Source organism: Heloderma suspectum, chromosome 4 (genome assembly GCF_057233095.1).
Source record: "Heloderma suspectum isolate Gila_16-S chromosome 4, 16-S_ref, whole genome shotgun sequence".
In the NCBI taxonomy this organism is placed as follows: Eukaryota; Metazoa; Chordata; class Lepidosauria; order Squamata; family Helodermatidae; genus Heloderma; species Heloderma suspectum.
Window position 1 is genome coordinate 232,061,400 of NC_139461.1, and position 25,963 is coordinate 232,087,362.

At 45.5% G+C, this 25,963-nt stretch overlaps 1 protein-coding gene across 4 annotated transcripts in view; it reads left to right on the plus strand.

The window, feature by feature from the left end:
* The first annotated feature begins 329 nt into the window (after positions 1–329).
* Positions 330–25,963, plus strand: part of MOB3C (MOB kinase activator 3C) — a 50,137-nt gene continuing 24,503 nt past the window's right edge. The window contains exons 1-3 of one of the 4 annotated variants that reach the window (XM_084852602.1): positions 330–385; positions 7,709–7,801; positions 25,374–25,889. In XM_084852602.1, the coding sequence (XP_084708728.1) occupies positions 25,472–25,889 (418 nt within the window). In that variant the 5' untranslated portion in view covers positions 330–385; positions 7,709–7,801; positions 25,374–25,471. Of the gene's footprint in view, positions 386–4,339; positions 4,558–7,708; positions 7,802–25,373; positions 25,890–25,963 lie in introns of those variants that run through there. The other 3 variants (XM_084852603.1, XM_084852601.1, XM_084852604.1) reach the window with 3 other exon arrangements.

Genomic DNA, 25,963 nt, shown 5'->3' on the forward strand with positions numbered 1-25,963 from the left:
TGCCAGCAGAATTAATGTTCTGTGGAGGTTACAAAGGAATATTGCCACTTAATTTATTATCTCCCAAGGGATTCAGAACAGTGTAAATTGTCTTTCTAGAAGCTGTGCTGATTTAAATCAACTGAGGATCTCTTGCCCAAGAAGAGACATCTTGGAGGAGGAAGCAGGTTTGTGGAGAACAGCAAATTAGCAAAGGCAGAATGTCAACATCCCTGCCCCGCAGAAGCTCAGCAGTGCCTAAAGGCAGTGAAGAATTATAGACCTTCCTTCTTTGCAGTTCTTCCTCCTTCCGTTTCATATTAAACTGCTTGATCTGCAGTTCAGGAGTCAAGTCTAAACTGTGCTAGAATGCAAGAGGAAGTGTTGGGATGGGGACCTTTACCTGGTAGGTTTGTGTTTTCTGCTCTCTCTTGATTTTTGCGTTGTGCTGCTTTGTTGTTGATCTCTTGTTGCCTCGCATGAATTAAATAGGAAACATTCTTTGTTTCAGTTTGATCATAATGGCCCAAAGAAGGCAACATTAAAACAGACTAATCAGTGGGGTAGCAGAGGCAGGGCTTGCAAGGTTGAAAGACCAGGACTTCTTGATTAGCAGGGACAATGATGTATTCTGCCCCCGGCCCTGCCTTCAAACCTCCCTGTTCCTCTGAGCTTAGCTGTAATCCTCACAGTAGCTGGGGATAAATGATTTTTTCCAGCAACAATATATTGTGAGCTACCCTTGTTACTTTGGGGTGAGTCGGTCTTGAATGGGCAATTAAGACCCATTCGCTTTACAAAAGACCCGCTCTTGTTGAAAACTGCTAGAACTAGTTTGTTGACTTCAAGATAAACTGTTTCTGTTTGGTCTGGGCAAATAAACTCCTAGAAAATCTTGAGTTGGGCAAGGGGCGGGGCGGAGGGTTGTTACACTGTTTTTGTACATGTTGGGGTTGTTACACTGTTTTGGGACATGTTGACCTGGTTCGCATGAAATGAGAAGCTACCATGGGTGAATTTCCCCATAAAAATTGACACAGGGCTGTTTTAGGGTTGCAAGTGGCTTGTCAACCACTCTAACAACCCACCATCTTTGGGTTTGCACGTAATGAGAAGCTATGGCATGCCCCCACTGTGGCCTGAATATTCAAAATGGCAGCCGTGACAAGAAGCCCTGCGGGGAAATTCACCCATGGTGGCTTCTCATTACGTGTGAATGGTGCCATTGTGTGTCTCCCTTGCCCTCCCTCATGCAGTCTCTGGTCTCTCGAGCCAAAGTCCAATATGCGAACTACTACGTTGCCCTTTGCCAGTTCACTACACCATGAGTGTCAACTGATCCTAATAGATTGGGTATCAAGCTGCACACACACACAAAATGTAGACCTACATTTTTTGACTCTCCTTGGGGGCGTGGCTATGGAGGCTGTCATAATGAGCACCTGTGCTTCAAAATTTGCCATACGCCTCTGCAGAGCATTCTGCCTTACCTATGGTGGCAGGTAAGAAGAGGCTCTTTCTTCACTCCAGCAGGGAAGAGCGGGGGTGGGGGGGGTGTTTGCATAAAATCACCTTGCTCAGATTGCCCCCACATTGATTCCCTGACTAAAATCTCCCCGCTGAGGCTATTATCTGTAGGGTGCTTCAAGGCAGCAGGCTCCTAGCGCTACCAGTCAGAAGGCCTTGTATACCTATTCCGTCTTTCCCCCCTGAATTGATTTTTTGTGGCAAGAAAAAATGGAAGAAGCAGTAGGGAAGCACAGAAGAGTCACAAATGGAAGATGACCATGTCTAGAACCCTATAATATTCCATGAATTAGGCCGTGCAATTTCACAATAAAAGCCTTGCCTGGAAGCACCAGTAGAGTGGAAAATATACAGGCTCAAAATTGTGCCTTATATTTCCCCCTATGCTGTAAATTGGGGTGGTGCTGGATCAGGGTTGTAGTGCAGGGGGAAGGACTGGACCTTCCCTTCCCCTGCACACCATAGCCCCAATCCAACTCTCCCCTCCCGCTCCTCAGCTGCTTTTTGATGAAGAAAAATTGCATTGGGGTTTTGGGATCTCCAGTTACAGAATCCCAACGTAATGTGTAGTTTGGCCCTAAGAAAGACACAGCGGTTGCTTCTCTATGTCTCACAGTGTGTATTACAACACAACGTGTGATGTGATGTGATCACTCTGTGCATCTCTCCACCCCTGCCCCTCATCGGTGGCTGGGTTGGGGTAGGGAGGTGCCCAGCTTGACCACATCCCATCATGTCTTGTGTTGTAGCACACATTACAAGCCAGAGAGGGGGAAAAGAGATGAATCAGGGCAGGCCCGTCCTTATTCACACCTGAATGTCCCTCCATGGTGTTGTAGTCATCGAGTGCTGAACGTGCATGCTTGTGTGAGCCAGCCCAAAGGTGGTTTTTAGAGTGATACTTAAGTAGTCGTGGGTGAAGGTAAAATAAAAGAAGCCCTCATTTTCTACAGAATGTACTTTTGAATTTCAAAAGGCTTTTTGGCTTTCTGTTCCATGTTAGGGGAGGGGCTGTACCTCAGCAGTAGAGCGCCTGCTTTGCATGCAAGAAGTCCCAGGTTCAACCTGTGGCATCCCCAAGTGGGGCTGGGAAAGACCCCAGACTGAGACTGCTGCCAGTCTGTGTAGAGTAGATCTCCAGACGTTTGGGACTTCAACTCCCAGCATTCCTGATCATTAGCCATGCTGGCAGGGGCTTCTGGGAGCTGACGTCTAAAACGTCTGGAGAGCAACGGACCAATGGCCTGACTTCTGCACACGGCAGTTCCCTATGCGCCTGCACTACAGGTATATGCGTGTGTGCAGTGATAGCGTAAGAGGGGCTCAAAGTCACTGTGAACTTAGTGGGCTTACTTCTGAGGGGACATGTACAGGATGGTACTATCAGTGTGTGGAAGCATCCTAAATTCATTCTGATCTTCTACTGTTATCAGAGGGGTCAGGGTCAGGGGTTGGCATCATTAGGCACCTGCCAGAGCCTGCACCCCAGCATGGTGTCCTCTGCCCCCTGTCAAGCCCTGGCCCTCTTCCTTCTTGATGCCTCTGCACACGCTTGGGCTGCACTCTCCAGGTGCATAAAAGGGGACAAGAACAAGGAAAAAGGAGGACCCGCCCCCACTTGCCTTGCCCTCTCCTTCTGCATAGTGGCGAAGATTGGGCCCAGAGGAAGAAGGTAACTGAATGGGTAGTTCCAAAATCCATATAACGTAGTATCTTTAGTAGGCCAACTCAAAAGACCACAAAAAATGTGCAAGCTTTCGAGCTCTCCAGATCTCTTCATCAGGCAAAAAAGCAGTTTGACAAGGGCGGGGGGAGTCTGGCTGGGTGTTTATTGATTATTTATTTATTCACAATATTTATATACCACTCCACATCAAAAGATTTGAGAGCAGTGAACAGCAAAGATAAAAGAATAAAACATCATATTAAACTAATTAAAGCATTAAAAAAAAACAAGTTCCGATAAGACCGAATTTAATAAACCGTGGCTGGTCACTCAAGGAAGACTTCGCAAAATAACAATGTCTTCAGGAAGCGCTAGAAGGAACATAACGTTGGTGCCTGCCTGACCTCCAAAGGCAAGGAGTTCCACAGGTAGGGGGCCACCACACTCAAGGCTCTTCTCTTGGTGGAGTCCAACCAGGCCATGGGTCTATGTGAAACCACCAGGAACATGTATGTTGTAGTCAGGATAGTCAGAGTCTTAAGATGATATGGAGGGAGGAGGAGGAGGATTTGGAGGTTGGCCCACTGAAGGAGGGGCCCCCACTGATTTATCCAAAGGGCTCTACAAACCTGCAGCTGGTACTGCATGGGCTCAGTCGTGCACCCACATTCTTTTCTTCCTGCCCCACCGTAGTGTCTACAGGCAAGTCTCTTACCTCTGGAGATGGCTGGACAATTGGAGGTGGTGGGGTCTTCATCTTTTTATCTGTTTTCTTTATTGGATTGACAGATAACACTTTCCCTAAGACAGTTTGTGCATGGAAGGCTAAATTCATGATCTGAAACTTGTGAGGAGCGGCGGGAGTAATGGCAGAAATCTGAATTAAGTTTCCTCACTGATCTTTTGGTATGGGAATTTATGATGCAGCCTCAAACTCCCATTCGAATCTGGAGCCGAGAGAGAGAGAGTTGAAATTGTGCAGTGTGTGTGTGTGTGTGTGTGTGTGTGTGAGAGAGAGAGAGAGAGAGAGAGAGAGAGAGAGAGAGAGAGAGAGATTTTCCCAAGGATCTTTCATAGTGCAGCGGGCTGCACAGATGAGCGTAAGAGGCGTAGCTGGGGGAGGGTGAAAGAAAGCTGGCATGTTTGCAAGGCCAGCTGTAGCCCTCTAGACACAATCAGGATGTGACATCACTGACAGGGAGACAAAAAAAGGCAGAGTTTCTTTAATGAAAACCCCGGCAAGGGTTTCTGGTGTGGAATGTTTTATCCCTGAGCTCTCGGTAACCCACGGGCAGGGGCAGTTTTGGAGAAGGGATCCGTCTCTTTAGGCATTTCTGGTGCCACAGAGGCAGCACATTTTGTTCGAATCAGCTGTGGAGTTGAGGGTGAGTGTGTTTTTCTAAACATTTTCTTCTACCAAGAAGTTTGATCAGAGTACAGTAAAGCTCCAGCTAAGCTCTCCTGATGAATTTGTCTCTTCAGCCTGACATTCTTTGCAGCTAGGCTGCGACAGGTTCGCAGCCTCATGGTCCTGTTTTGGGGTTTGTTTGTTTTTTAAGCCACTAATTTCTGAACTTTTCAACCCTTGTGCTGTCAGCAATGGATCTGGAAACAGCTCAATTTGGGGAAAATTCTGGAAAGATGACAGGAGGTTCTTAAGGTGATGGGAGGTTCTTCTGTTAAGGTGTTTGCAAATATTTGCTGTGGCCAGATGCTGTGGTGGAGCCAGTTACTGGTGACGGAAACAGCAAAGCTGTTTTCTGGAGTAGAAAATATCCCCAGCAAAGTTTATGTCAGCACTATTAGGGGTTTGTTGGTATTGGATGGCTGCCAGTTGCCATTTGGCAACAACACCAAGGAAACTACAAGCACAATGTCCAGTAATCTGTGTAGGCTGACTGAATCATCACATAATTGTGTGTTCTGAAAACTGGTGCCTGTATGTTTGTGACAGAGAATAGCCTGGCTTGAAAAATGTGTGGGCCAGAATTCCCAGGCCATTAGGGAGATCTGTTGAGTTGCTGAAATAGGTGCAGCTGCTACCAACTAAGAGACTTAGGCTCTTAGTCCTATATACATACTTGGGAGTAAACACCACTGAACATAATGGGGCTTGCTTCTGCACAAGATTATGAGGTAAAGGAGTTCATATTCTGTACAGGGCATGTGAAAGGGGGAAGCACATTATGTGCCTATGCTCAGCCAACATTTATTCCCACATTGTAGGGCCAGTGCAGGTGGGAATAATCTGACATGTGAGCACGAGGTTTTCTCTTGGCACTTCTAGCTTTGTCTTTTGGGTGCTTCTGGCCAAGCCAGTGTTCCAGTCTTTTCATCATGGCTTGGCTCGTCCTATTTCATATATCAGGAATGAGTCCCTGTATAATACAGAGAAGTGCCTCTGAACATGTGCAGAATGTCTTAGCACTGAGGAATCACAGCTTAACCCCACTCACACTTAAGATTAAGCAGAGCTTCAGTGGCAAACAGCATGTCTGCTAGGCAGGCCTCAGTCCCTTTGCCCAGACATTCAGAGGGGCGACCAGTCAGGGAAGGGTAAGTGTGTTTAGTTGATTTGCTAGTCCTAAGCAAATGCCTTTTTTCACTGGCTGGCTACTGACTTGCAGAGGATTGTATCTTGAAATAAATTGATTGCTTAAACAAAGTCATCAAGAGAGTCATCTGGGCTGAAGTCTTATGCACACTTTACCTGGGGGTAAGTCCCAATACAGTTTGGTGTTGCCAAAACAGGGTGCATTCTGGCTTTCTTGAGTAAACAGCAGATTTTGAGTCAATTTGCCTAGAAACTGGATTAATGGATGTTGGGCCCAGAATTGGACCTTCCTTCCTTCCTTCCTTCCTTCTGCTTTATACTTGTCTCTATATTACACTGTTCAAAGTTTATTAGCTCTTATTCAAACTCCATTAAAATCAGTATCTCTTCAGGGTCAGATGTTGACCGGGTAACCTGGGTGCTGCCAGTCATGGGGCCAGGAATGAAAGAAGAAGCAACAGAAATTTCCAAAGAGCTACTCCCTGGGGATCATTTCATATGTCATGGGGCATGTCTCTTATTGCAGCCTGATGAAAGGAGAAGTGATTATTAGTCATTTCCAGAGCACTTTATCAGTGACTAGAATGTGCATTACAATTCTTTTCTCATTCCCCACAACTACTCCAGTGGGGTAGGCTAGGCTGATAGTCACTTACTTGCTACACACGCCTTCCATTGAGCTGTTGCATACATATGAATCATGCAGTGCAATCTCATACTTACTCAGAAGAAAGTCCCACTGGATTCTTTTTATTTTTTTACTTTAAAAAAAATACACATACTATAAGAGCAATACAATATTGTGTACAACGACCAATAAACCATCCCTTCTCTAGGTTCCTAATAAGGTATATACATTTTCACACTTACTTATATATACATTACATGTCTCATAAGCAAAATTCAATGGCACCTACTCCCAGGTAAGTGTGTATAGGATTTCAGCCTGTATTCCATTTTCAGACCCCAAACCTCATCCACATTCTAGGTGTACCAGGGAGTGGTCCATTCCTATATAGCACTAGTAGTTGCTCCCTTCATATGTTGTCCACATGAAGGGGCAGTGGGGCTCTCTTCCACTGGAGACTCATCATACTCTGAGCAGTTCCTCAGAATGTAAGATTTAAGGTGAAGAAAACAGGAACCAAAATGGTCAAGCATCTGGAGCAACTCCCCTAAGAGGAAAGATTACGTTTGGGGGCTTTTTAGCTTGGTGCATGGTATCGAGAAAGTGGATAGGGAGACAGTTCTCTCTCTCTCTCTCTCTCATAATACTAGAATGAAGTGGAATGGTGAGAGATTCAAGACAGATAAAAGGAAGTACTTCACACAGTGCAATGTTAAAATATGGAATTTGCTACCACAAGATGTAATGATGGTGACCAATTTGAGTGGCTTTAAAAGGGAATTGGGCAAATTCATGGACGATAAGGCTATCGATGGCTACTAGTGCTGATGGCTATATTCTACCTCCAGTATCAGGCAGTATGCCCCTCTATACCAGTTGCTGGCAAGCACAGCCAGGAGGGGCCCAGCACTCATATCCTGCTTGTGGGCTTCCCACAGGCGTTAGGTTGCCATTGTGTGAACAGAATGCTGAACTAGATAGATGCTTGGTCTGACTCAAGCATGGCTCTTCTTCTGTTCCTTTGCTTGGCTTTTACTGGCTAGGATTAATTGGGTATGAAAATTTTTAGTTGTTATTAAGTGTGTAATTGTATACATCATAAGCAATTTGGTGTTTAAAGTGGTGATTTAAAGTGTTGTTCGGGTGAGTTAGAGATTTTAATGAGAGAATTTTCATGTTTACAAAGAACACCCAACTGTCCCTCTCTCCACATCTCAATATTGATTACGCACTGAGCACATTGAGAGTAGTATAAATGTAAGATCAAAAATTAAATAGCGCTACTAGCTCAACGTACAATTTCAATAATATGTCTTTCACCATCTCTTCCCCCTGCCCCACCTGCCCCAAAAAGGATTTTGGCCTTTACCACAGAAGTTGTATTCCTTAAAACATTCAAGATCAAGAGGAAAAACCTCTGTCCAGTCCTGTTCATGTTTGTTTAGAGGTAAGTTCCACTGACTTCTCCTAAGTAAATGTGTACAGTCTTGCAGTCTGAATGAACAGAACAGTCACAATATTCTGCCCAAGGCCTCCTTCCTCATTTAGAACCCTGAAGTACAACAATGTTCAGCAGGTACAAGTTTCCCGAGCACAGCAAACCTCTGACAGGAAAAGCTGCATCTGTGGTACATGTGTCTTCCAAAGAGAACTCAAAGGTCTTAAACCTAATATCAACAGAACATCAATAACGTTAACTGCTGTGATGTTATGCATCACAAAAGTCCCCATATTGGGCTGATGTGTGGTTGATTTGTGTTACACGGGAAAGAAGTAGCCTCGGGTTCCTGTCAGGGCTGGACTTTCATAATAATCTCTAGCAAGAATGACTTTCTGTTCTTTGCTCTGAATATTTTATTCTCTTGTGACTCCTTTTTCAAGACTTCCTGTCAGGCAAGTGTAGTTGGCTTCCTATCTCCATGCTTTCCAGCCCCCCCCCCCCACACACACACCAATGATCTCTCTCCTGACAGCCATTTTCTTGGAACAAGCTCTGGAATTTTCCATAGTATTTGATAGCTGAATACTTATTCTCTGGAAAACAAATGGTTGTGAGTGAATTCTAGGCTCAAACGGCAATGTAGTCAAAGAGGAAATGAACAAAGCACAGCAAACACTTTCAGAGGAAATTGTCAATGGACACAGTCAGTGGACACAGATTTTCTTTCATCATCAGATCATGAGCAGTTAAAAGTAAACATGGAATTAAATCCCTACCCTTGTCCTCTTCTAAATCCTCATTTGTCAATATTGAAAATTTGCTGAATATTCAGTGTCAATAGCTGTCTGTTTATAATAGTCAATTTCAACGCTCAGCAGTAGTTGACAATTGATATTTGACATCACAAGGGTAGTTGATAGTTGACATGGAATGGTATTTTACCTGGCAATATTTAATCATTGACATGAAATGGTACTTAACCTCTGAGAACTGTTTTTGGAATTCTGTCAGTATTTGATGATGAACAAGTTATATTATGATAGTGGATAACATTTGATCAACAGCACTATTTGATATTAGAATGTTTTGATATTTGTCTTTTGGATCCTTCACTGTCTTGATTATCCTTCTTGAACTGTGATGTCCAGTACTAAACTCAGCAATCTAGATTGGTCCTTAACAGCACAGAATACTGTGGTTCTATTAAGTTCTGGAACAGATGTCTCTGTTAAGAGTGAGTAAGTAAGAGTGAAGTAAAAATTATCTACCATCTTATCAAAAGCAGGGTGCAGAAAAAAGAATTTGACCACATTGTTCACAAAGTTAAATGAATTCCTGGACGAACAGTTCTTGATTTGGGGGAAACTTTAGATAATCCACCTCTAATTTCTTCTTACCAAACACATCCTCACAAATGTATAGCCAAGCAGTTGTGTATTTTTGAAAGAGCTGGAATAAGCAAGTCTTCATTTATTCAGATATAGCTCGAATTCACCGTTGTCACCCTTGAACATTGAAATTCAGTCTTAGGAACTGTAACAAAGTTTGATTTGTAGTGACCACCTTGTACTTGTCAAACTGATAATGGGCAATATTCAAAGAAAACTAGTAGAGGACAACTTCTTTGGATTTGCCGCTTATGAATAGTAACATTCTAGCTACTTCCTCTCCTCATGTTAAAAGGGGATTTTCAAATGAAGTTAAAAGAATCCCCTCCATTGCACCATAAAACAGAAGCGAACACCATGCTGTTAAACCGGAGAAGAACTGAGATTCACAACTGAGACAATAACGAGAAACCTCCAGCCTTGTCAGTCTGTCTTTATTGGTTACAGAGGTGTCAAGTTCTCATAAATAGCTAAGGGGGAAGTTGCCAAGTGATAAATTTATCTTTTGATGTGCCTCTCTCCATTCATAGGAACTAAGTTAATGTGATTAGAACCCAGCCTGTTATAGCTCATTTGTATTATCATTTCTACTCATTCTATCACATGGAAGTTGTTGTTGTCAAATGATAAAAGATAGTAGAATCAACTCTGCTCAAAATCAGCCTATCTGGAATCTTTACAAATCCAGATAATACTGTCACCCATATATTTATGGGAGGGGAGCTGCACACAAGGCTTGTGACCTTAGTAAAGCATGTGCCTCAGCAAACATCCGTAGGGGAGAATAATAGACACAGTAGACACTGGGAGCAGTGTGTCATTTGCCCAATATGTGGCAGAAGTGCTCACAAACTGAAGACAAAACGCTTGGGGTGGTCTGGGGCAGTTTCTCAAGTTTACATACAATATCTGTTAATATGGCAGACTTTTAGTGTGCAGCAGCTTGCCCTAGGAAATGGGGCATTTTCTTCATTCTTTGGAGAGTGATCTGAATTAGTGCTGTGCCAAAAATTCTCCCACATTTTTTCGACCATTCTCATTCAATTTGGGAGAAAAGAAATTGCTCTTGAAAAGAAATTCAAAGGACGTGAAATTTTGGAGCAATTCTCATGGGTTAGGTTTAGGGTTCTTGTGCTTACCTTACTTATGAGGTGGCTGAGGAGTGTGCATGAGTGACCTATAATCTCTGTGGCAGCTTGTAGCCTCCACAACTTCCTGCACTTCAGTTAAAGCAATCATGAGGCAATTCTTCCCATGGGGCTTTTTCAGTTCAGAAAGTGCAGGTGGCCTGGGAGGCTGCAGAGCAGTGGAAAGATGTGTAATAGAGAGAGAAAACACACTCAGCACCCTCGGCCATCTCGCAGTGAGTAGCTCAAAAATACCACCAAAATAAATTCAGAATTCTGCCTCAAAAAAGTAGAAGCCTCAAGTTGATGCTGTTACCTCCTACAGAAGCAGTGAAATAAACAAAAACCCTTAGGAAAAAAGAAAGGATCTGTGTTACAACCCCCACCAATAGGTTGCAGTATCTGTGAGAAATTGTTGGAGAATTTTTCCTCCCCTAGGAGAAATTTGGTGAAATTGTTCCCCCAATTTCTCTGCCCACAAATAGGCTGGAGAATTTTGAGAGGCCGTTTGTGCACAGCTCTAATCTGAATACATGCAAATATGAAAATACCTGATAAGGGGAACATGAGTCAGGAGATGGGAACTGCCATACTTGGGGATTTTCTACATGAGACATTTATTGTGCACTTGCCATTCCAAACTCACAGTTGTTTATGGCTTCTTTCAACGATGTCGAGACTTCTAGTTTCACTTCTGTGTCTAACCAGCACTTTCTGACAAGGTATTTTTAGAGGAGAGAAAACATGGCATTTAATTGCGAAAGAGAAAGAAAGCACAATTTCCTCTTGTGTATTTGCACTATTCCGCTATACTATAGTGCCACGTAGAGGAAAAGCGGGAAAGGAAACACTCCTTGTGCAGTGCCCGAATCTCAATTCTGCGACAAAACCAAAGTAGATGCAGCAGATTAACAGCTGATTAACAGCCTTGTGTAGAGAAGCATTTGGTCAAATCAACAGTCTTATCATTTATGCCTGTATTCTGCCTCAAATGTAGCCAAATCGTAATGTTTCAGGTTGTTTTTAGTAGCCACATTTTCTGCTGCCTCCACCCAGCCTCCAGTGGCTTCAGGTACAAGGCAAATCCTAAGCATCAAAATGGATGCCCAGTTCTTGCACACAGATATATCCACACTTTATATTTATTTAGTTTTAAATTTTATTTTATTTTATGTACAATATTTCTAGGCCGCCTTTCAGGGCAAGAGCCCTCCCCAGATGGTTTACAACCATCAAATTCTCATTATCATCATCATCAGCAGCATAATCTGCTACAGTAATGAAATAGCCAACCTTCATAAAAACAGCAAACATAAAAACAAACACCAGCATAAAACATGGCCTAGACAGTACTAAAAGTCTGCAACACAAATTAACATCATGCACGCTGCATATCCAGTACAACTTGTTCTCTGTTAGGACTGTACCATGCTAATGATTATTCCCCACTCCATCAGACGATAGCCCACTGCCAGCTCTGGGTTTTGGAGGGCCCTTGGGCAAGATGCCCTCAGTGAGCCAACTTCCTCACCACTGTCACTGCTACCCATTCAATTGTTGTAGATCACAAGCTGAATATGAGCCAACAATGTGATGTGGCTGCAAAAAAGGCAAATGCTATTTTGGGCTGCATTCATAGAAGCATCGCTTCCAAATCCCGGGAAGTACTAGTTCCCCTCTATTCAGCACTGGTTAGGCCTCATCTGGAGTACTGTGTCCAGTTCTGGGCACCACATTTTAAGAAGGATGCAGACAAGCTGGAGAGGGTTCAGAGGAGGGCAACAAAGATGATCAGGGGACTGGAAACAAAGCCCTGTGAAGAGCAACTGAAAGAACTGAGCATGTTTAGCCTTGAGAAGAGAAGACTGAGGGGAGATACGATAGCGCTCTTCAAGTACTTGAAAGCTTGTCACAGAGAGGAAGGCCAGGATCTCTTCTCGATCCTCCCAGAGTGCAGGACACAGAATAATGGGCTCAAGTTACAGGAAGCCAGATTACAGCTGAACATCAGGAAAAATGTCCTGACTGTCAGAGCAATATGACAGTGGAACCAGTTACCTAGGGAGGTGGTGGGCTGTCCCACACTGGAGGCATTCAAGACGAGGCTGGACAGCCATCTGTCAGGGATACTCTGACTTGGATTCCTGCATTGAGCAGGGGGTTGGACTTGATGGCCTTGTAGGCCCCTTCCAACCCTACTATTCTATGATTCTATCCTATCCTCCTGGGCCCAACCCTTACTACTACTACCTAGAAGGAGAGGACAAGGCAAGTGGAGGTACTTCTCTGCTGTCACGCTTGGAGAGGGCGGAGGAGCAGGCAGAGACATCAAGGAGGAAGGGGCTGGGGCCAGGCAGCTGGAAAAGGGATGTGGGCCTCAGCAGGTCCCTGACAATACCAACCCCTGACCCCAGTCCTGTGATAGCCGTACACTTCCTAGGTGACTAGTACTGCTTGAAACTTGTTGGTTTTGTTTAACTGCATACCCAAATTGGATTTTTCTTAACATAACTAGTCATTATATTCAACATGTATATATGTATTATTAAGTATTTCTGTAGAACATTTCCATGTTGAAAGCTTTTTATAGTTCTCATTTCCTTTATCATCAGAAGGATAAAAGTGAGACTTATATGAAGCCAGTGAGCTTTGGGACTGAGTGGGGTTAGCTAGGCTGCTGTGTACCAGTTAGCAGCCTAGCTGCCGCATTTTGTACCAATTGGAGCTTCTGGATGCCCTTCAAGGGTAGCCCCATGTAGAGCGTACTGCAGTAGTCTAAGCATGATGTAACCAAGGCATGGATAACTGTTGCCAGATTAGACTGACTCAGGAACAGCCACAGCTGGTGCGCTAGACATGGTTATGCAAACACACTCTTTGCCACTACTGCCACCTGAATATCCAGGGTTAGTGCAGGATGCAGGAGCACTCCCAACCTCTTAACCTGATTTTTCAGGGGAGTATGAACCCATACAGAATAAGATGAATCGCAGTTCCCAAGGCAGGCCTTCTACTAACCAACAGCACCTCCATTTTGTCTGGATTTAACCTCCGCTTGTTCGCCCCCATCCAGCCCCCATGCTTAGTCTAGTGTTATAAGGCAGGAACATGGTAAGGAATCCCTGAAAAATCGGCAACTGTGGAGAGGACCCCCCCCCCCCACTGGTGTTATACTTTGAATCCTGTAGAGCAGCCTTCTGTAACTCGGCCCCTCCATATGTGCTGGACTGCAACTGCCATCATCTTGCCATGCTGGCTGTAGGGGTGTACGAAACACTTAACTTCTTCCACTGGGGCCATCCGCGGTGTGGGGGGAGGTGCTCCGTTCCCCCCCCCCCAAATCCTCCCTGGCCAGCTCCGCTCTGCGGCGACTCTACGGAGCCGCCCGCTGGGGCCACCTGCAGCCGGACCTCCGTCCGCTGCTGGGTTGTAGCCGCAAATGGCGGCCGCCGTAGTGGCCGCCATTTGCGTCCCTGCGGTAGCCATGATAGGCTACATATATATTTACGTAGACTATCACGGCAAAAGGCAGGGATGCAAATGGCGTAGCAGCTGCCATTTGCGGCCGCAGCCCGGCAGCAGCCGGAAGACCACCCGGAGCCGCCGCCGGAGCCGCTGCCGCCGCCGCCACGTAAGCTCCGTCCCGGGGGGATTCCGCGGGGTGGTGGGGGGGATTGCCCCGTTCCACCACAGACTCTGGGGGGGGGGATTCTAAAGAATCCGGCCTCACTGGAGTCCGTGGTGGAATTCTCCAACATCCCTAGCTGGCTGGGGGTGATGAAAGCTGCAGTTCAACACGCCTGGAGGGCACCAGGCTGGGGAAGGTTCCTATAGTCTGTGCTTCCAATGCTGCTTGCCACTGTCTGCAGAGAAGATGGGGCCAAGTGGAAAAGATTCCTGCCTGAAACCCTGGAGAGCCCCTGCCAATCAGCATAGGCAGTGCTGAGCTAAATGGGCCAATGGTCTGACCCAAGGTAAGGCAGCTTCCTATGCTCTTAAGCACTGTGATGCGGTGGAGGCTGGTGGCTCCGATGTCAGTGGGGCAGTGAATCTGCTCCGGGTTTTAGTCAGAACCTGTCAGCTCTCTGAAGGAGCTATCCAAGATGTGTGGATAGCTCCTTTACAATTCTGAAGGAAACGTCCACACACCTGACATCGGAGCCACCAGCCTCCACTGCTGTGATGAATACTGGAAGAATGTCAGTATGCCTAATTTTATCTGGGTCTATCTCTGTCTAAGAGCTTCTCCACGTGAGGTTAAAATCCCGCAGCCTTCCTGGAGCTTCTGCTTCCAGGTTCCTTAAGATCACCTCTTTTACATGTGGTTGTTTCCGAGTTTTTTTCTTTCTGGGCAAGTTCTATATGTTTCATTATACAGCCACTAGATGGTGCTGCGGTAAAGCAGCATTCCAGAAATCAACCAGAAATTTATCACACTTCAAAGCGTGATAAAATCTCTTATTGCATTATCCCAGTTGGGAATTATGCCACTGTAATGGCAAGAAAGCATGGGAGGGGCCCTGGAGGTTGATGACATTGAATGAAGGGCCCACAAAAAAAGTGAGTGACCAACCACAAGTGCACAATAAAAGCCTTGTGTAGAGATGCCCTAGAACTGTAATCTTGTTCACACTTACTGGGAGAAAGCCCCACTGAATACAGTAGGACTTACTTGTGAGTAATTACACATAGGATTCCCTACACATTCTACTTGTTGTAGAGTCTGAGATTTGATGGTGAGGACTAGAAAAGTGATTGACAGCATGACCAAGGAAACACTGGGAAAGTGAGCAGTTATCCAGATGACCCTGGGGCTGGATGTTTTGGAAAAGAAGAGGAAGTGAATCACAAGTTTCTGTGGCTCTCTGTCCTCTGTGCAGCTATGGACAGAAGTGTCCTGCTTACCAGAGGTTCAGGTCTGAGAGTACTACTGGGTACTAACGTCTGCCTAGTCCTGTTCTCTGATGGCTCTTTCCAGCCAAATCCCTGGATTCGTTTCTAGCTTCAGCTGTAGGCCACATTCCTTTTTATGTTTCAGAACCACAAAGAGTGTAAGTGGGCTTCCAGCCACTCTGGGATTAGCATCAAAGGCAATAGCATACAACTATATTAAGCTGATTGTAATTGGGTGGGATTTCAGGGTGTGTGAAATTTTTCCAGATGAAATGTGGAAAGGCTTTGAACTAAGGACTCCATAGCTGAAACTATGTCATGCTGATTGACACGTTTTACAACAAGATGGAGTTCATTTATCTGTATCCTCCCCACCCCACCCCAGTTGGGGATAAGAGCAGTTTTGAAGGAGTGGAAAGGGTTAGACGCCCCCAGTGCCACTGGTCTGGTCATCACTGGAACTCCCAGTGGCCGCCTTAAAGTTTTGTGGGTTTAAAAAAAATCAGTCATGATGGTTGCTCATCTCAGGCCCTCAGTGTGGAGTATTGCAGAAATCATTGTGAGGTGGGAAGAAAATCCATTGTACGATTTAAGTCTCAGTTGCTGGATTTTTTAAAAAGTGCTTGACTTGGCTAGATTGCCCCTCCCCAATCCCCACGAGATTATATTTGCATTTCAAAATATTTTCTCATTATCCGGCAGTAGGAGAAAATATCAAAAGAGGAATTTCTCTGCAGCAATAAATAATCTAAAGCGGGACAGTATAATGGCGGAATACTCATACGCGTTTAATGAATGCAGAAACTGTGCTAGATACGACATTTGTCATGTAGCTTGCCCTTGCACAGCTAAACAAACAAACAAAAATGGCCAGCGTGCGTGTGTGGAGGGAGACAAGTACAAACTAGATTGGAACTATGGCATGGGGTTACCGCAATCCCCCACCCCCCGTGCTTCCGACTGAAATCAGGCCCCCTAAGCAACTGCTGTTTGCAGTGGGAGGAAAGTGTGTTGTGAGTATGCTGGGGACGTGACCCCAGTATCAGAGGCAATATGCATCTGTATACCAGTTGCTGGGAAACCCAAGCAGGAGAGTGCTATTGCACTCGTGTCCTGCTGGTGGGTTTCCCACAAGCAGCTGGTTGGCTACTGTGTGAACGAAATGCTCGACTAGATGGGCCCTCGTCTTCAGCATTGTCCCAAATTGATTGTCTCAGGCAGTGTTTCCAGGGACACTGTGGGTGCATCCGTTATTTTTGTTGTTGTTCAGTCGTTCAGTCGTGTCCGACTCCTCGTGACCCCATGGACCATAGCACGCCAGGCCTTCTTGTCCTCCACTCTCTCTTGGGGTGTGCTCAAATTCATATTCATTGCATCGGTGATGCTATTCATTGCATCTCAGCCTCTGCCGTCCCCTTCTCTTTTTGCCTTCAATCTTTCCCAGATCTGTTATTTTTACACCATTTTATGTTATTTGTTTTTGTGTGTTTTCACTCCCTTTTCTGTTTGTTTGTTTTTTTAATTAATGTTGTGTGGTTTTTATTGAATTTTTTTTTCTTATTCAGCTGCCTTGGGCATTGAAATTTTTGGAATGGGATGGCTGGACATACATATTTTAATTATTAAACAAGTTTGTCTAATGTGATACTGACTGTGGGTTGCAGTTTTGCCAACCTGGAAGTCTCCCTAGTTAATATTATGCACAGGTTGTATCTGTGGTAAAAGTCCAAACTGGACTAGGAGGTCCGCTTATCTTAAACTTTCAGAAGTTAACCTCTGAGAATGTCTACCTATACTGTCTGGCAGTATGAATAGTGAAACGCTACATTCATGCAGGAAAGAGCAAAATAGCAGACCCTTCCTCCAAAATTCAGAAGCTCCCAGCTCAGCAATCTGAAAACCACCATCTGCTTCCTAGAATCTCCATTCCCCCCACTTCCTCTCCTCTGTTCGTGTGGCCATACTTAGCCAGAAAAAGCAAGGCCATAGCCCTACAGTTAGTAAGCTGAGACCAGTGAAGATATAAGGGTTGGAGCAGAGAGCCCTGCGCTCATTTTTTTTTTTAAACACTCAGTGATAAAATGTGCAGCCTTGAGCAAGTCTTTCCTTCTCAGCCTCGCTTCTCAGTTCTGCAAAGTGTGAATAATAATATAAACCACTGAAGCACCACTGAGATAAGGATTCTAAAGACTTTGCAGCCTTAAAAAGCAGTTTGGGATATTATTTGTCACCATAACAGTTGCCTGTACTGAATCCAAGAGGAGGAAGAAACACAGCACTTCTTATCCGCTAATGCAATTCCCCAAACAGTGTCCTAATGAGCACCGTATGAAGGACAGTGGTAAAAGAACAACACCGTTGAATTTAGCGCCAATGTGTCTCCACCAGATAAATGCCTTTTCGGCTGATGCTTGACAGCTCCCTCTGCTGACATCCTGAATTACAGATCTCGGTGTACAAGACCGATTTTTCTACATGAGGCTTTTAACCCACCACTTTACTGAGGATTCTGCGTCTGGATTCTTTTTGGGATTAATATCGGCTCCTTTACTCATGTTTTTTCTAGGGGTTTTTCTTTTCTCTTGACTTTCTATATGTTCCACTACACAACCACTAGGTGGCACTGTAGTATAGCAGAATTGTGCAAATACACCAGAGTTTCATGCTGCCATTTACAAAAATACCAGACTTTCCTCATTAGAACACCACCACCACCCCTGCTATAATGGTTGCAAAGCACCAGAGAGGCCCTGGAAGAGGAGGAGGAGGAGGATGTGTAAAGCATGCACAAACTACCATGAATGAGGAATCACGAGCGCACAATAAATGCCTTGCGTAGAAAGGCTCCATGCCTGAACTGAAATAGATCTAAAACAAACAAACATGTTATTGAAAAGACAGTTAAGATCTCCCCCAGTACTACAGAGATATTAAGGGATTGCTTCAAAAATTATTCCCCAAGCACACACACACCATATTAAAAAGTGCTCATGTGTGTAAACACTCACATATGTGTGGAAAGTGGGAAAAGATCATACCTCTGTTTTTACTTTTTTGAAGGGGAAAGCCATGATTTATACACATGGCTGTCCTTTTTAAGAGCCCTGCTGGATCAGACCATGGGTCCATTGTGGGCTTTTCTACATGAGAGTCAGTGTGGTGTAGTGGCTAGAGTGTTAGACTGGGAGTCAGGAGATCTGGGTTCTAGGCCTCACTCGGCCATGGAAGCTCACTGGGTGACTTTGGGCCAGTCACAGCCTCTTAGCCTAACCTACCTCACAGGGTTGCTGTTGTGAGGATAAAATGGAGAGGGGGAGGATTATGTATGCCACTTTGGGCTCCTTAGGAGGAAAAAAAGGTGTGAGATATGGATGGATGGATGGATAGATAGATATAAATAAATAGGTTGTTGATCTGCTGCATCTACTTTTGGTTTTGTCACAGAAATGAGATCTGAGCACTACATGAGGAGCATTTCCTTTCTTGCTTTTCCATTACATAACCTCTAGGTGGCACTGTGGTATACCGGAATAGCAGAAATACACAAGAGGAAATCATACTTTCTTTCGCCATCAGAACACCCCATGTTCCCTGCTCTAAAAAAAAAAACTAGCCAAAGGTGCTGTTTACAAACAGAAGCAAAACTGGAGGATCACGATGTCGTCTAAAAGACCTGTAAACAAACGTGAATAGGGAATGATGAGTGCACAGCCAACGCCTTGTGTAGAAAAACTCTTGAGTTTAGCACCCTGCTTCCAACAGGGTCCAACCAGATTCATCCAGGATGCCCACAATCACGGCATGAAAGCAACAGCCCTCCTCTCTTGTTTACCCTCCCCAACAGATGTTACATGAAAGTGTTTAATACTGGGGAAATGGTTTCCATATAACAATATACTATATGAAGTGGTCCTTAGCCAGAATGATCTTGGGACTAATTCCTTTGTTGAGCTGCTTTCTCATGGTTCGGTGCTGTACCACTCTAGCAGAGTCTGGATGGAGGAGCCATGCTGGGGGGGGGGGGGCGGTGAGCATGGCGATTCATTCACCATGTCATCATTATCCTCCACTGGAGTGGAGGGATGTTTGGAAAGGCATCACGCCATTCAACCTGCCTGCTTAGGTTGCTTCCAGACAGAGGGCTCCTAGCGCCAGCTCTCAAAAGGCATCATGCAGTGATTCAGTCTTCTCTTCCTTAATGGTGTTTTGTTTTTGTTTCCTTGTGGAAAGGAAAAGACAGAAAAATAGGTGGGAAAACATGAGAGGATCACAATTTGAATATGACACTGTCCAGACCCTCCGTAAAATTCTGTGAATGAGGCAGGGGGATTGCATGATGAAAACCTTGTCTGGAAACACCCTTAGTACCTCACCTATGTCACCAGTGCAGCAGATGACCAAACTATGAGTAGCAGCTTCCACATAGTTGGTAGACTATGAACCAGAGTTTTATGGCAGGCCCTGTGGTCCCAATCCTCAGGCTCACAGGCCAAATGTAGCCCACATATGGTTCCAACCCACCCCTCCAGGGTTCCCCAGATGGCCATACTCCTCTGAAAAGTAGAGGCTATGGAAAAAGGTAAGGGCTGTAGCTCAGTGGTAGAGCCCCTGCTTCACATGCAGAAGGTCCCAGGTTCGATCTCTGGCACCTCCAGGTAGGGCTAGGAAAGAATCCTGCATGAAATCTTGGAGAGCCGCTGCCAGTCAGTGTTGAGAATACTGGGCTAGATGGACCATTGGTCTGACTCAGTATAAGGCGGCTTCCTATCAGGCTTGTTTTAGCGGTGCACGAAAGCCACTTACCTGGTCTCGCAGCTTGTTCGCGGTGGTGGGGAGGCGCTTCGCTGCTCCCCCCGAAGTTCAGGCCGGGGGGGAGGCTTCCCGCCTCGCCCGGCCGAAATTCAGGCCGGGGAGGAGGCGCCTCGCCTCGCCCAGCCGCGAAATAAAAAGTTTTTTAAAAAAACTGCCCCCGTGATAGGCTACGTGGCGATTAACGTAGCCTATCAGGGCTAGATCTGCAAAGTCAGCCGTGATAGGCTACGTTAATCGTCACGTAGCCTATCACGGGTGACTTTAAAAAAAAGAAAGAATGAGCGTACGCAAATGGCGGCCCCCATAGGGAGCCACCATTCGCGTTCCTTATTTGGTCGCTGTAGTCTACGTAAATCTTTACGTAGACTACAGCGACCAAATAAGGAATGTGAATGGCGGCTCCCTATGGGGGCCACCATTAGCCGTACGCGCTTTTTTTTTTTTTTTAAGTCACCCATGATAGGCTACGTGACGATTTACGTAGCCTATCATGGCTGACTTTGCAAATCTAGCCGTGATAGGCTACGTTAATTGTCACGTAGCCTATCACGGGTTTTTTTTTTTTTTACTTTTCTTGGAATGGCGGCGGCGGCAGCCGGTCAAAAGACCAGCTGCCGCCTCTGCCCCGTCGAAGACCTGACGAAACGCCGCCGGGACCCACCGCCGGGAGGGACATTCAGGAAAGGTAAGTCCTGTCCCGTCCCGGGGGGGGGGGGTGCGGGATGCGGGGGGGGGGTGCGGAGAATTTCTCCCCGAAACTACTTCGGGGGGCCGAACACGTTGGCACTCGGCCCCCCGAAGTTTCAGGGAGAAATTCTCCCCCATCCCTAGCTTGTTTCAGCCGTCGTGATCATGCAAACCAGGCAATTGCAGCTGGTACTAACACCACCTAGCTGATAACAGATCTTTCCGTTGCAAATAACGTATTGCTATTCAGGAAACTAAGTGCCAGTAGGAACAGAATGCTGTTACCGAATGTCCTCTTGGGACTCCTGGACACACACGTGCATGTTCAAAGATACGCCCATTAAAGAACCTTTTAAGCTTGGTCGTAGTGTGTCTTGGCAAAGGTGACCCAATGATGCACACTTACACGGGGCTCTCAGAAAACTGGGGAATGTTACTGAATGCACAAGAATCAAAATATACAGCAGGGGTGAGGAACTCAGGCCTTGGGGCCAAATCTGGCTGTCCCAGGGTCCCAAACCAGCCCTCCAGTGTTCCTCAGATGGCCATGCCCTCTTCCCCTGGCCTCACTCCCTTTCCTCCAATTGCCGATAGTTTAGTGGTTTCCCGACATTTGCCTAGTTTTTTCCCCATCCTAAAAAGTTGAAATGCCTCAAGTGGGCCTTAGGAAGCATTAGTAACAACAAAGCTAGCGGAGATGACAGTATTCCAGCCGAGCTATTTAAAATCCTAAAAGATGATGCTGTTAAAGTGCTGCATTCAATATGCCAACAAATCTGGAACACTCAACAGTGGCCACAAGACTGGAAAAGGTCAGTTTACATTCCAATTCCAAAGAAGGGCAACGCCAAAGAGTGTTCAAACTACCGCACAATTGCGCTCATTTCACATGCCAGCAAGGTGATGCTCAAAATCCTACAAGCTAGGCTTCAGCAGTATGCGAACCGAGAACTACCGGAAGTACAAGCTGGGTTTCGAAGAGGCAGAGGAACTAGAGATCAAATCGCCAACATTCGCTGCATCATGGAGAAAGCAAGAGAATTCCAGAAAAACGTCTATTTCTGCTTCATTGACTACGCTAAAGCCTTTGATTGTGTGGATCACAACAAACTGTGGCAAATTCTTAAAGTGATGGGAGTACCAGACCACCTTACCTGTCTCCTGAGAAACCTGTACGAGGGTCAAGAAGCAACAGTAAGAACCAGACATGGAACAACCGATTGGTTCAAAATTGGGAAAGGAGTACGACAAGGCTGCATATTGTCACCCTGCTTATTTAACTTATATGCAGAGTACATCATGAGAAATGCCGGGTTGGATGAATCAGAGGTCAGAATTAAGATTGCTGGGAGAATTATCAACAACCTCCGATATGCAGACGATACCACCCTAATGGCAGAAAGCGAAGAGGATCTAAAGAGCCTCTTGTTGAGGGTGAAAGAGGAGAGTGCAAAAGCTGGTTTGAAACTCAACATTAAAAAAACGAAGATCATGGCATCTGGCCCCATCACTTCCTGGCATATAGAAGGGGAAGAAATGGAAGCAGTGACAGATTTTACTTTCTTGGGCTCCAAGATCACCGCAGACGGTGACTGTAGCCATGAAATTAAAAGACGCTTGCTGCTTGGGAGAAAAGCTATGGCCAACCTAGACAGCATAGTAAGAAGCAGAGACATCACCTTGCCGACAAAGGTCCATCTAATCAAAGCTATGGTTTTCCCAGTAGTAATGTATGGCTGTGAGAGCTGGACTATAAAAAAGGCTGAGCGCCAAAGAATTGATGCTTTCGAACTGTGGTGCTGGAGAAGACTCTTACGAGTCCCCTGGATTGCAAGGAGGTCAAATCAGTCCATCCTAAAGGAAATCAACCCTGAGTGCTCATTGGAAGGACAGATAATGAAGCTGAAGCTCCAATATTTTGGCCACCTAATGCGAAGAGAAAACTCCCTGGAAAAGACCCTGATGCTGGGAAAGACTGAAGGCAAAAGGAGAAGGGGACGGCAGAGGATGAGATGGCTAGATAGCATCACGGATGCAATGAATATGAACTTGAGCATGCTCCGGGAGAGAGCGCAGGACAGGAAGGCCTGGCGTGCTATGGTCCATGGGGTCACGAAGAGTCAGACACGACTGAACGACTGAACAACAACAACAACAAGGCTTAGTTACTGGCAGAAACAGCTTTAAACTAAAACATGCTGGTGTTTTTTTGGTCTGCCCCCACGCACCAGTAGAATGCACCCCAAGGGAGCTTCTCTGAAATTGAATTCAGCCATCACATGGAAAGAGCTTCAACACCCCTGCTTTACAGTAAGTGGGACATTTAGCTTAGTACTGGCAATGTGTCTGACAACTCCACTTTTGGGACCAAACCTTTCCAGGCAATACTACGTGGGATGTATCCTTTTTAGGACATATGTGCAAACATATGTGGAGTAAAAAACCCTACTGAAACCATCATGATTTACTTCTGTGTAAACATAGAAGATGTTCCCATTGAATAAAGAAATATGATGGGAATTAAACCTGGGGTTTCATACATAGAATCATAGGGTTGGAAGGGGCCTACAAGACCATTGAGTCCAACCCCCCGCTCAATGCAGGAAGCCAGGTTCCCAGGCGGTCTCCCATCTGAGTATTATTAACCAGGGCTGACCCTGTTTAGCTTCCGAGATCAGACAAGGTCAGGCACATCCAGCCTTTTCTGAAGAAACAAAGACCAAGTGTCACTTTACTAGTATATGGCCCTCTTCCCTGGATTGCTGTGAAGGCAGATGCTACAGCTACATCACGTTCCTGCGCTTTAAGGCTAGAGTCTGTGTGCATGATCCCCCAAATCCTTCTTCACAGGTCCCACTGACTCAGAGCACGGCGACTCAAGACCAGTTTCTTGGCCTTTTTGTGCCATAAGTATTCCCATGGCTCAAAACTTATTTGGTTCCTCCCCTGGGACTCCACTGAACTTGAGTCTGAAGTATAAGAGCCTCTTTAAATATAATTCACTGCAAACAAGCATATGAAGTGAGAGCCACAAAACTATGTGAACTGCCAAACATCTGTATTCCCAGTAGATGCTGTGGGAATGGCCAAGCTAGCGACAACGTGAAAGGGATGTTTTCTTCTTGGGCTGAAAACGCCACAGCTGCTGAGGAAACCCCTCCCTTCCTGCCAGCAATATATACATATTTTTAGAACTGCCTTGAGGTGTCACTTTGATATGACCGTCTGCTTTAAAACTGCTTCTGTGCAGTGGCTTATTGAGATAAGAGCATTTTCCATTTTCATTCTGTAAGAATCTCAGGGCGCTAATGACTGTAGATGAATGATTCTGCTTTTGGGGAAGGAAAGTGAAGGTGAAGTGAAGGAGGGGTTGTAATATTAACTTTTGCATGATAGCATATTTGATAGCCTCGTAGCGAGTTCTTCAGTAATTTGCCTCACAGCTCCTATGGCTGAGATTTTAGTTTTGATTCTGGCACAATTTCAGAAGCCTTGACTTAAAAATAATGTCATGCAGTGCAATAATATATACATATGTAGCTTAATAGCCTGAGTGTCAAAAAGCAGTACCTTTATTAAACTGGTGTGACCTTGGTGATAAACGATGGAAGAGTCTGGTATGTGAAAGTCACTGGTGACCTTGGCCCAGTGGAGGCTCCAAAATCAGTGGGGCAGTGAATCTGCTCCAGGTTTCAGTCAGAACTCTAAAGGAGCTATCCAAGGTTCTTCTGCATCTTGGATAGCTCCTTTAGAGTTCTGACTGAAACCTGGAGCAGTTCTGACTGAAATCCGGTGAGGATTCACACACTCCCCCCCAACATTGGAGCCACCAGCTTCTACTGCCTTGGCCCAGTCACCTTCTCTCAGCCTAACTACCCCACAGATCAGGCTGAAAGAGAGTGACTGGGCCAAGGTCACCCCCTCCTCCTACCCTGTGGCCTACCTCATAGAGTTGTTGTGGGGATAATGGGGAAGGGAAAACATGTATGCTACTGAGAGCCCCTAAATATGTAATACTCAAAAATAAAATGAAGATTTACTCCTTGGTTGCTTATTTCTTACTTATGGTTTCCCCTTAAGAATGCAGATGCACAGTTTTGGGGGTTTGATAGGCTAGGAAGTGGCAGGAGTGAAATGTGAAGGTCCTGTGTCCTTCCTTATTAGTTCTTTTCTGAGATTTTATTTCAGGCTGGATCACTGCTGCCAAAGGTTTTTACAGGCTGATGAAATCAGCAAGCAGAGAGAGAGGGAAATGGACGAGCACTGAATGAGACAGATTCAGCCTTCCCCAACCTGGTGCTGTCCAGATGTTTTAGACTACAACCTTCAGCATTCCTGATCATTGGCCATACTAGCTGGGACTGATGGGAGTTGTAGTCTGAAACATCTGGAGGGCATCAGGGTGGGGAAAATGGAATTATGTGGATGCTACAGTTCATTAGGTTGGATCCAGACTTAGACATACTTCAAGTAGAGCCATCAAAATCAATGGGACTTAAGTTAGTTATGATTAACATAGGTCCTATGGATTTCAGTGGCTCTACTCCAAGCATGACCCAACCTATTTTTGATGCTGGCGGTGCTTGTCATCTCTACCAGATGCCTGAATTAATGAAGTGGGCTTTGTAGGATCCCCCGTTCAAATACTTTTATATCCATTTTGTCTTCCAGAACTCATCGGTAATTTTTCTGCTTAACATTTTAATTTTTATTCTTTGCTTTTGGAAAAAAATCTTTGCCCTCATCACCCTGGCTGGTTCCAGTCCAGAATGGCTCTGTGCCTTAAGCAAGTTTTTAATAAAGACAAAACCTTTCGCCCCCGGAAGAAATTTGAACCAGGCACCCAGCGGTTTGAGTTGTACAAGAAAGCCCAGGCCTCGCTCAAATCGGGGCTAGACCTAAAGGCTGTGGTCCAGTTGCCTCCAGGGGAGAACATTAATGACTGGATTGCGGTGCATCTCGTGGACTTCTTCAACAGAATCAATCTCATCTATGGCACCATGTCGGAGTTCTGCACTGAGAAGAGCTGCCCCATCATGTCAGGAGGGCTTAAGTATGAGTACCGGTGGCAGGATGACTACCGATTCAAGAGGCCGACCAAGCTGTCAGCCCCCCAGTACATGTGCATGCTGATGGACTGGATTGAGACGCTAATTAATAACGAGGACATCTTTCCTACCAGGATAGGTAAGTAGTCTCTATGGCTGCTCCATAGGAAGCTGCCTTCTACCAGGTCAGACTATTTGCCTAGCTCTGGGGGT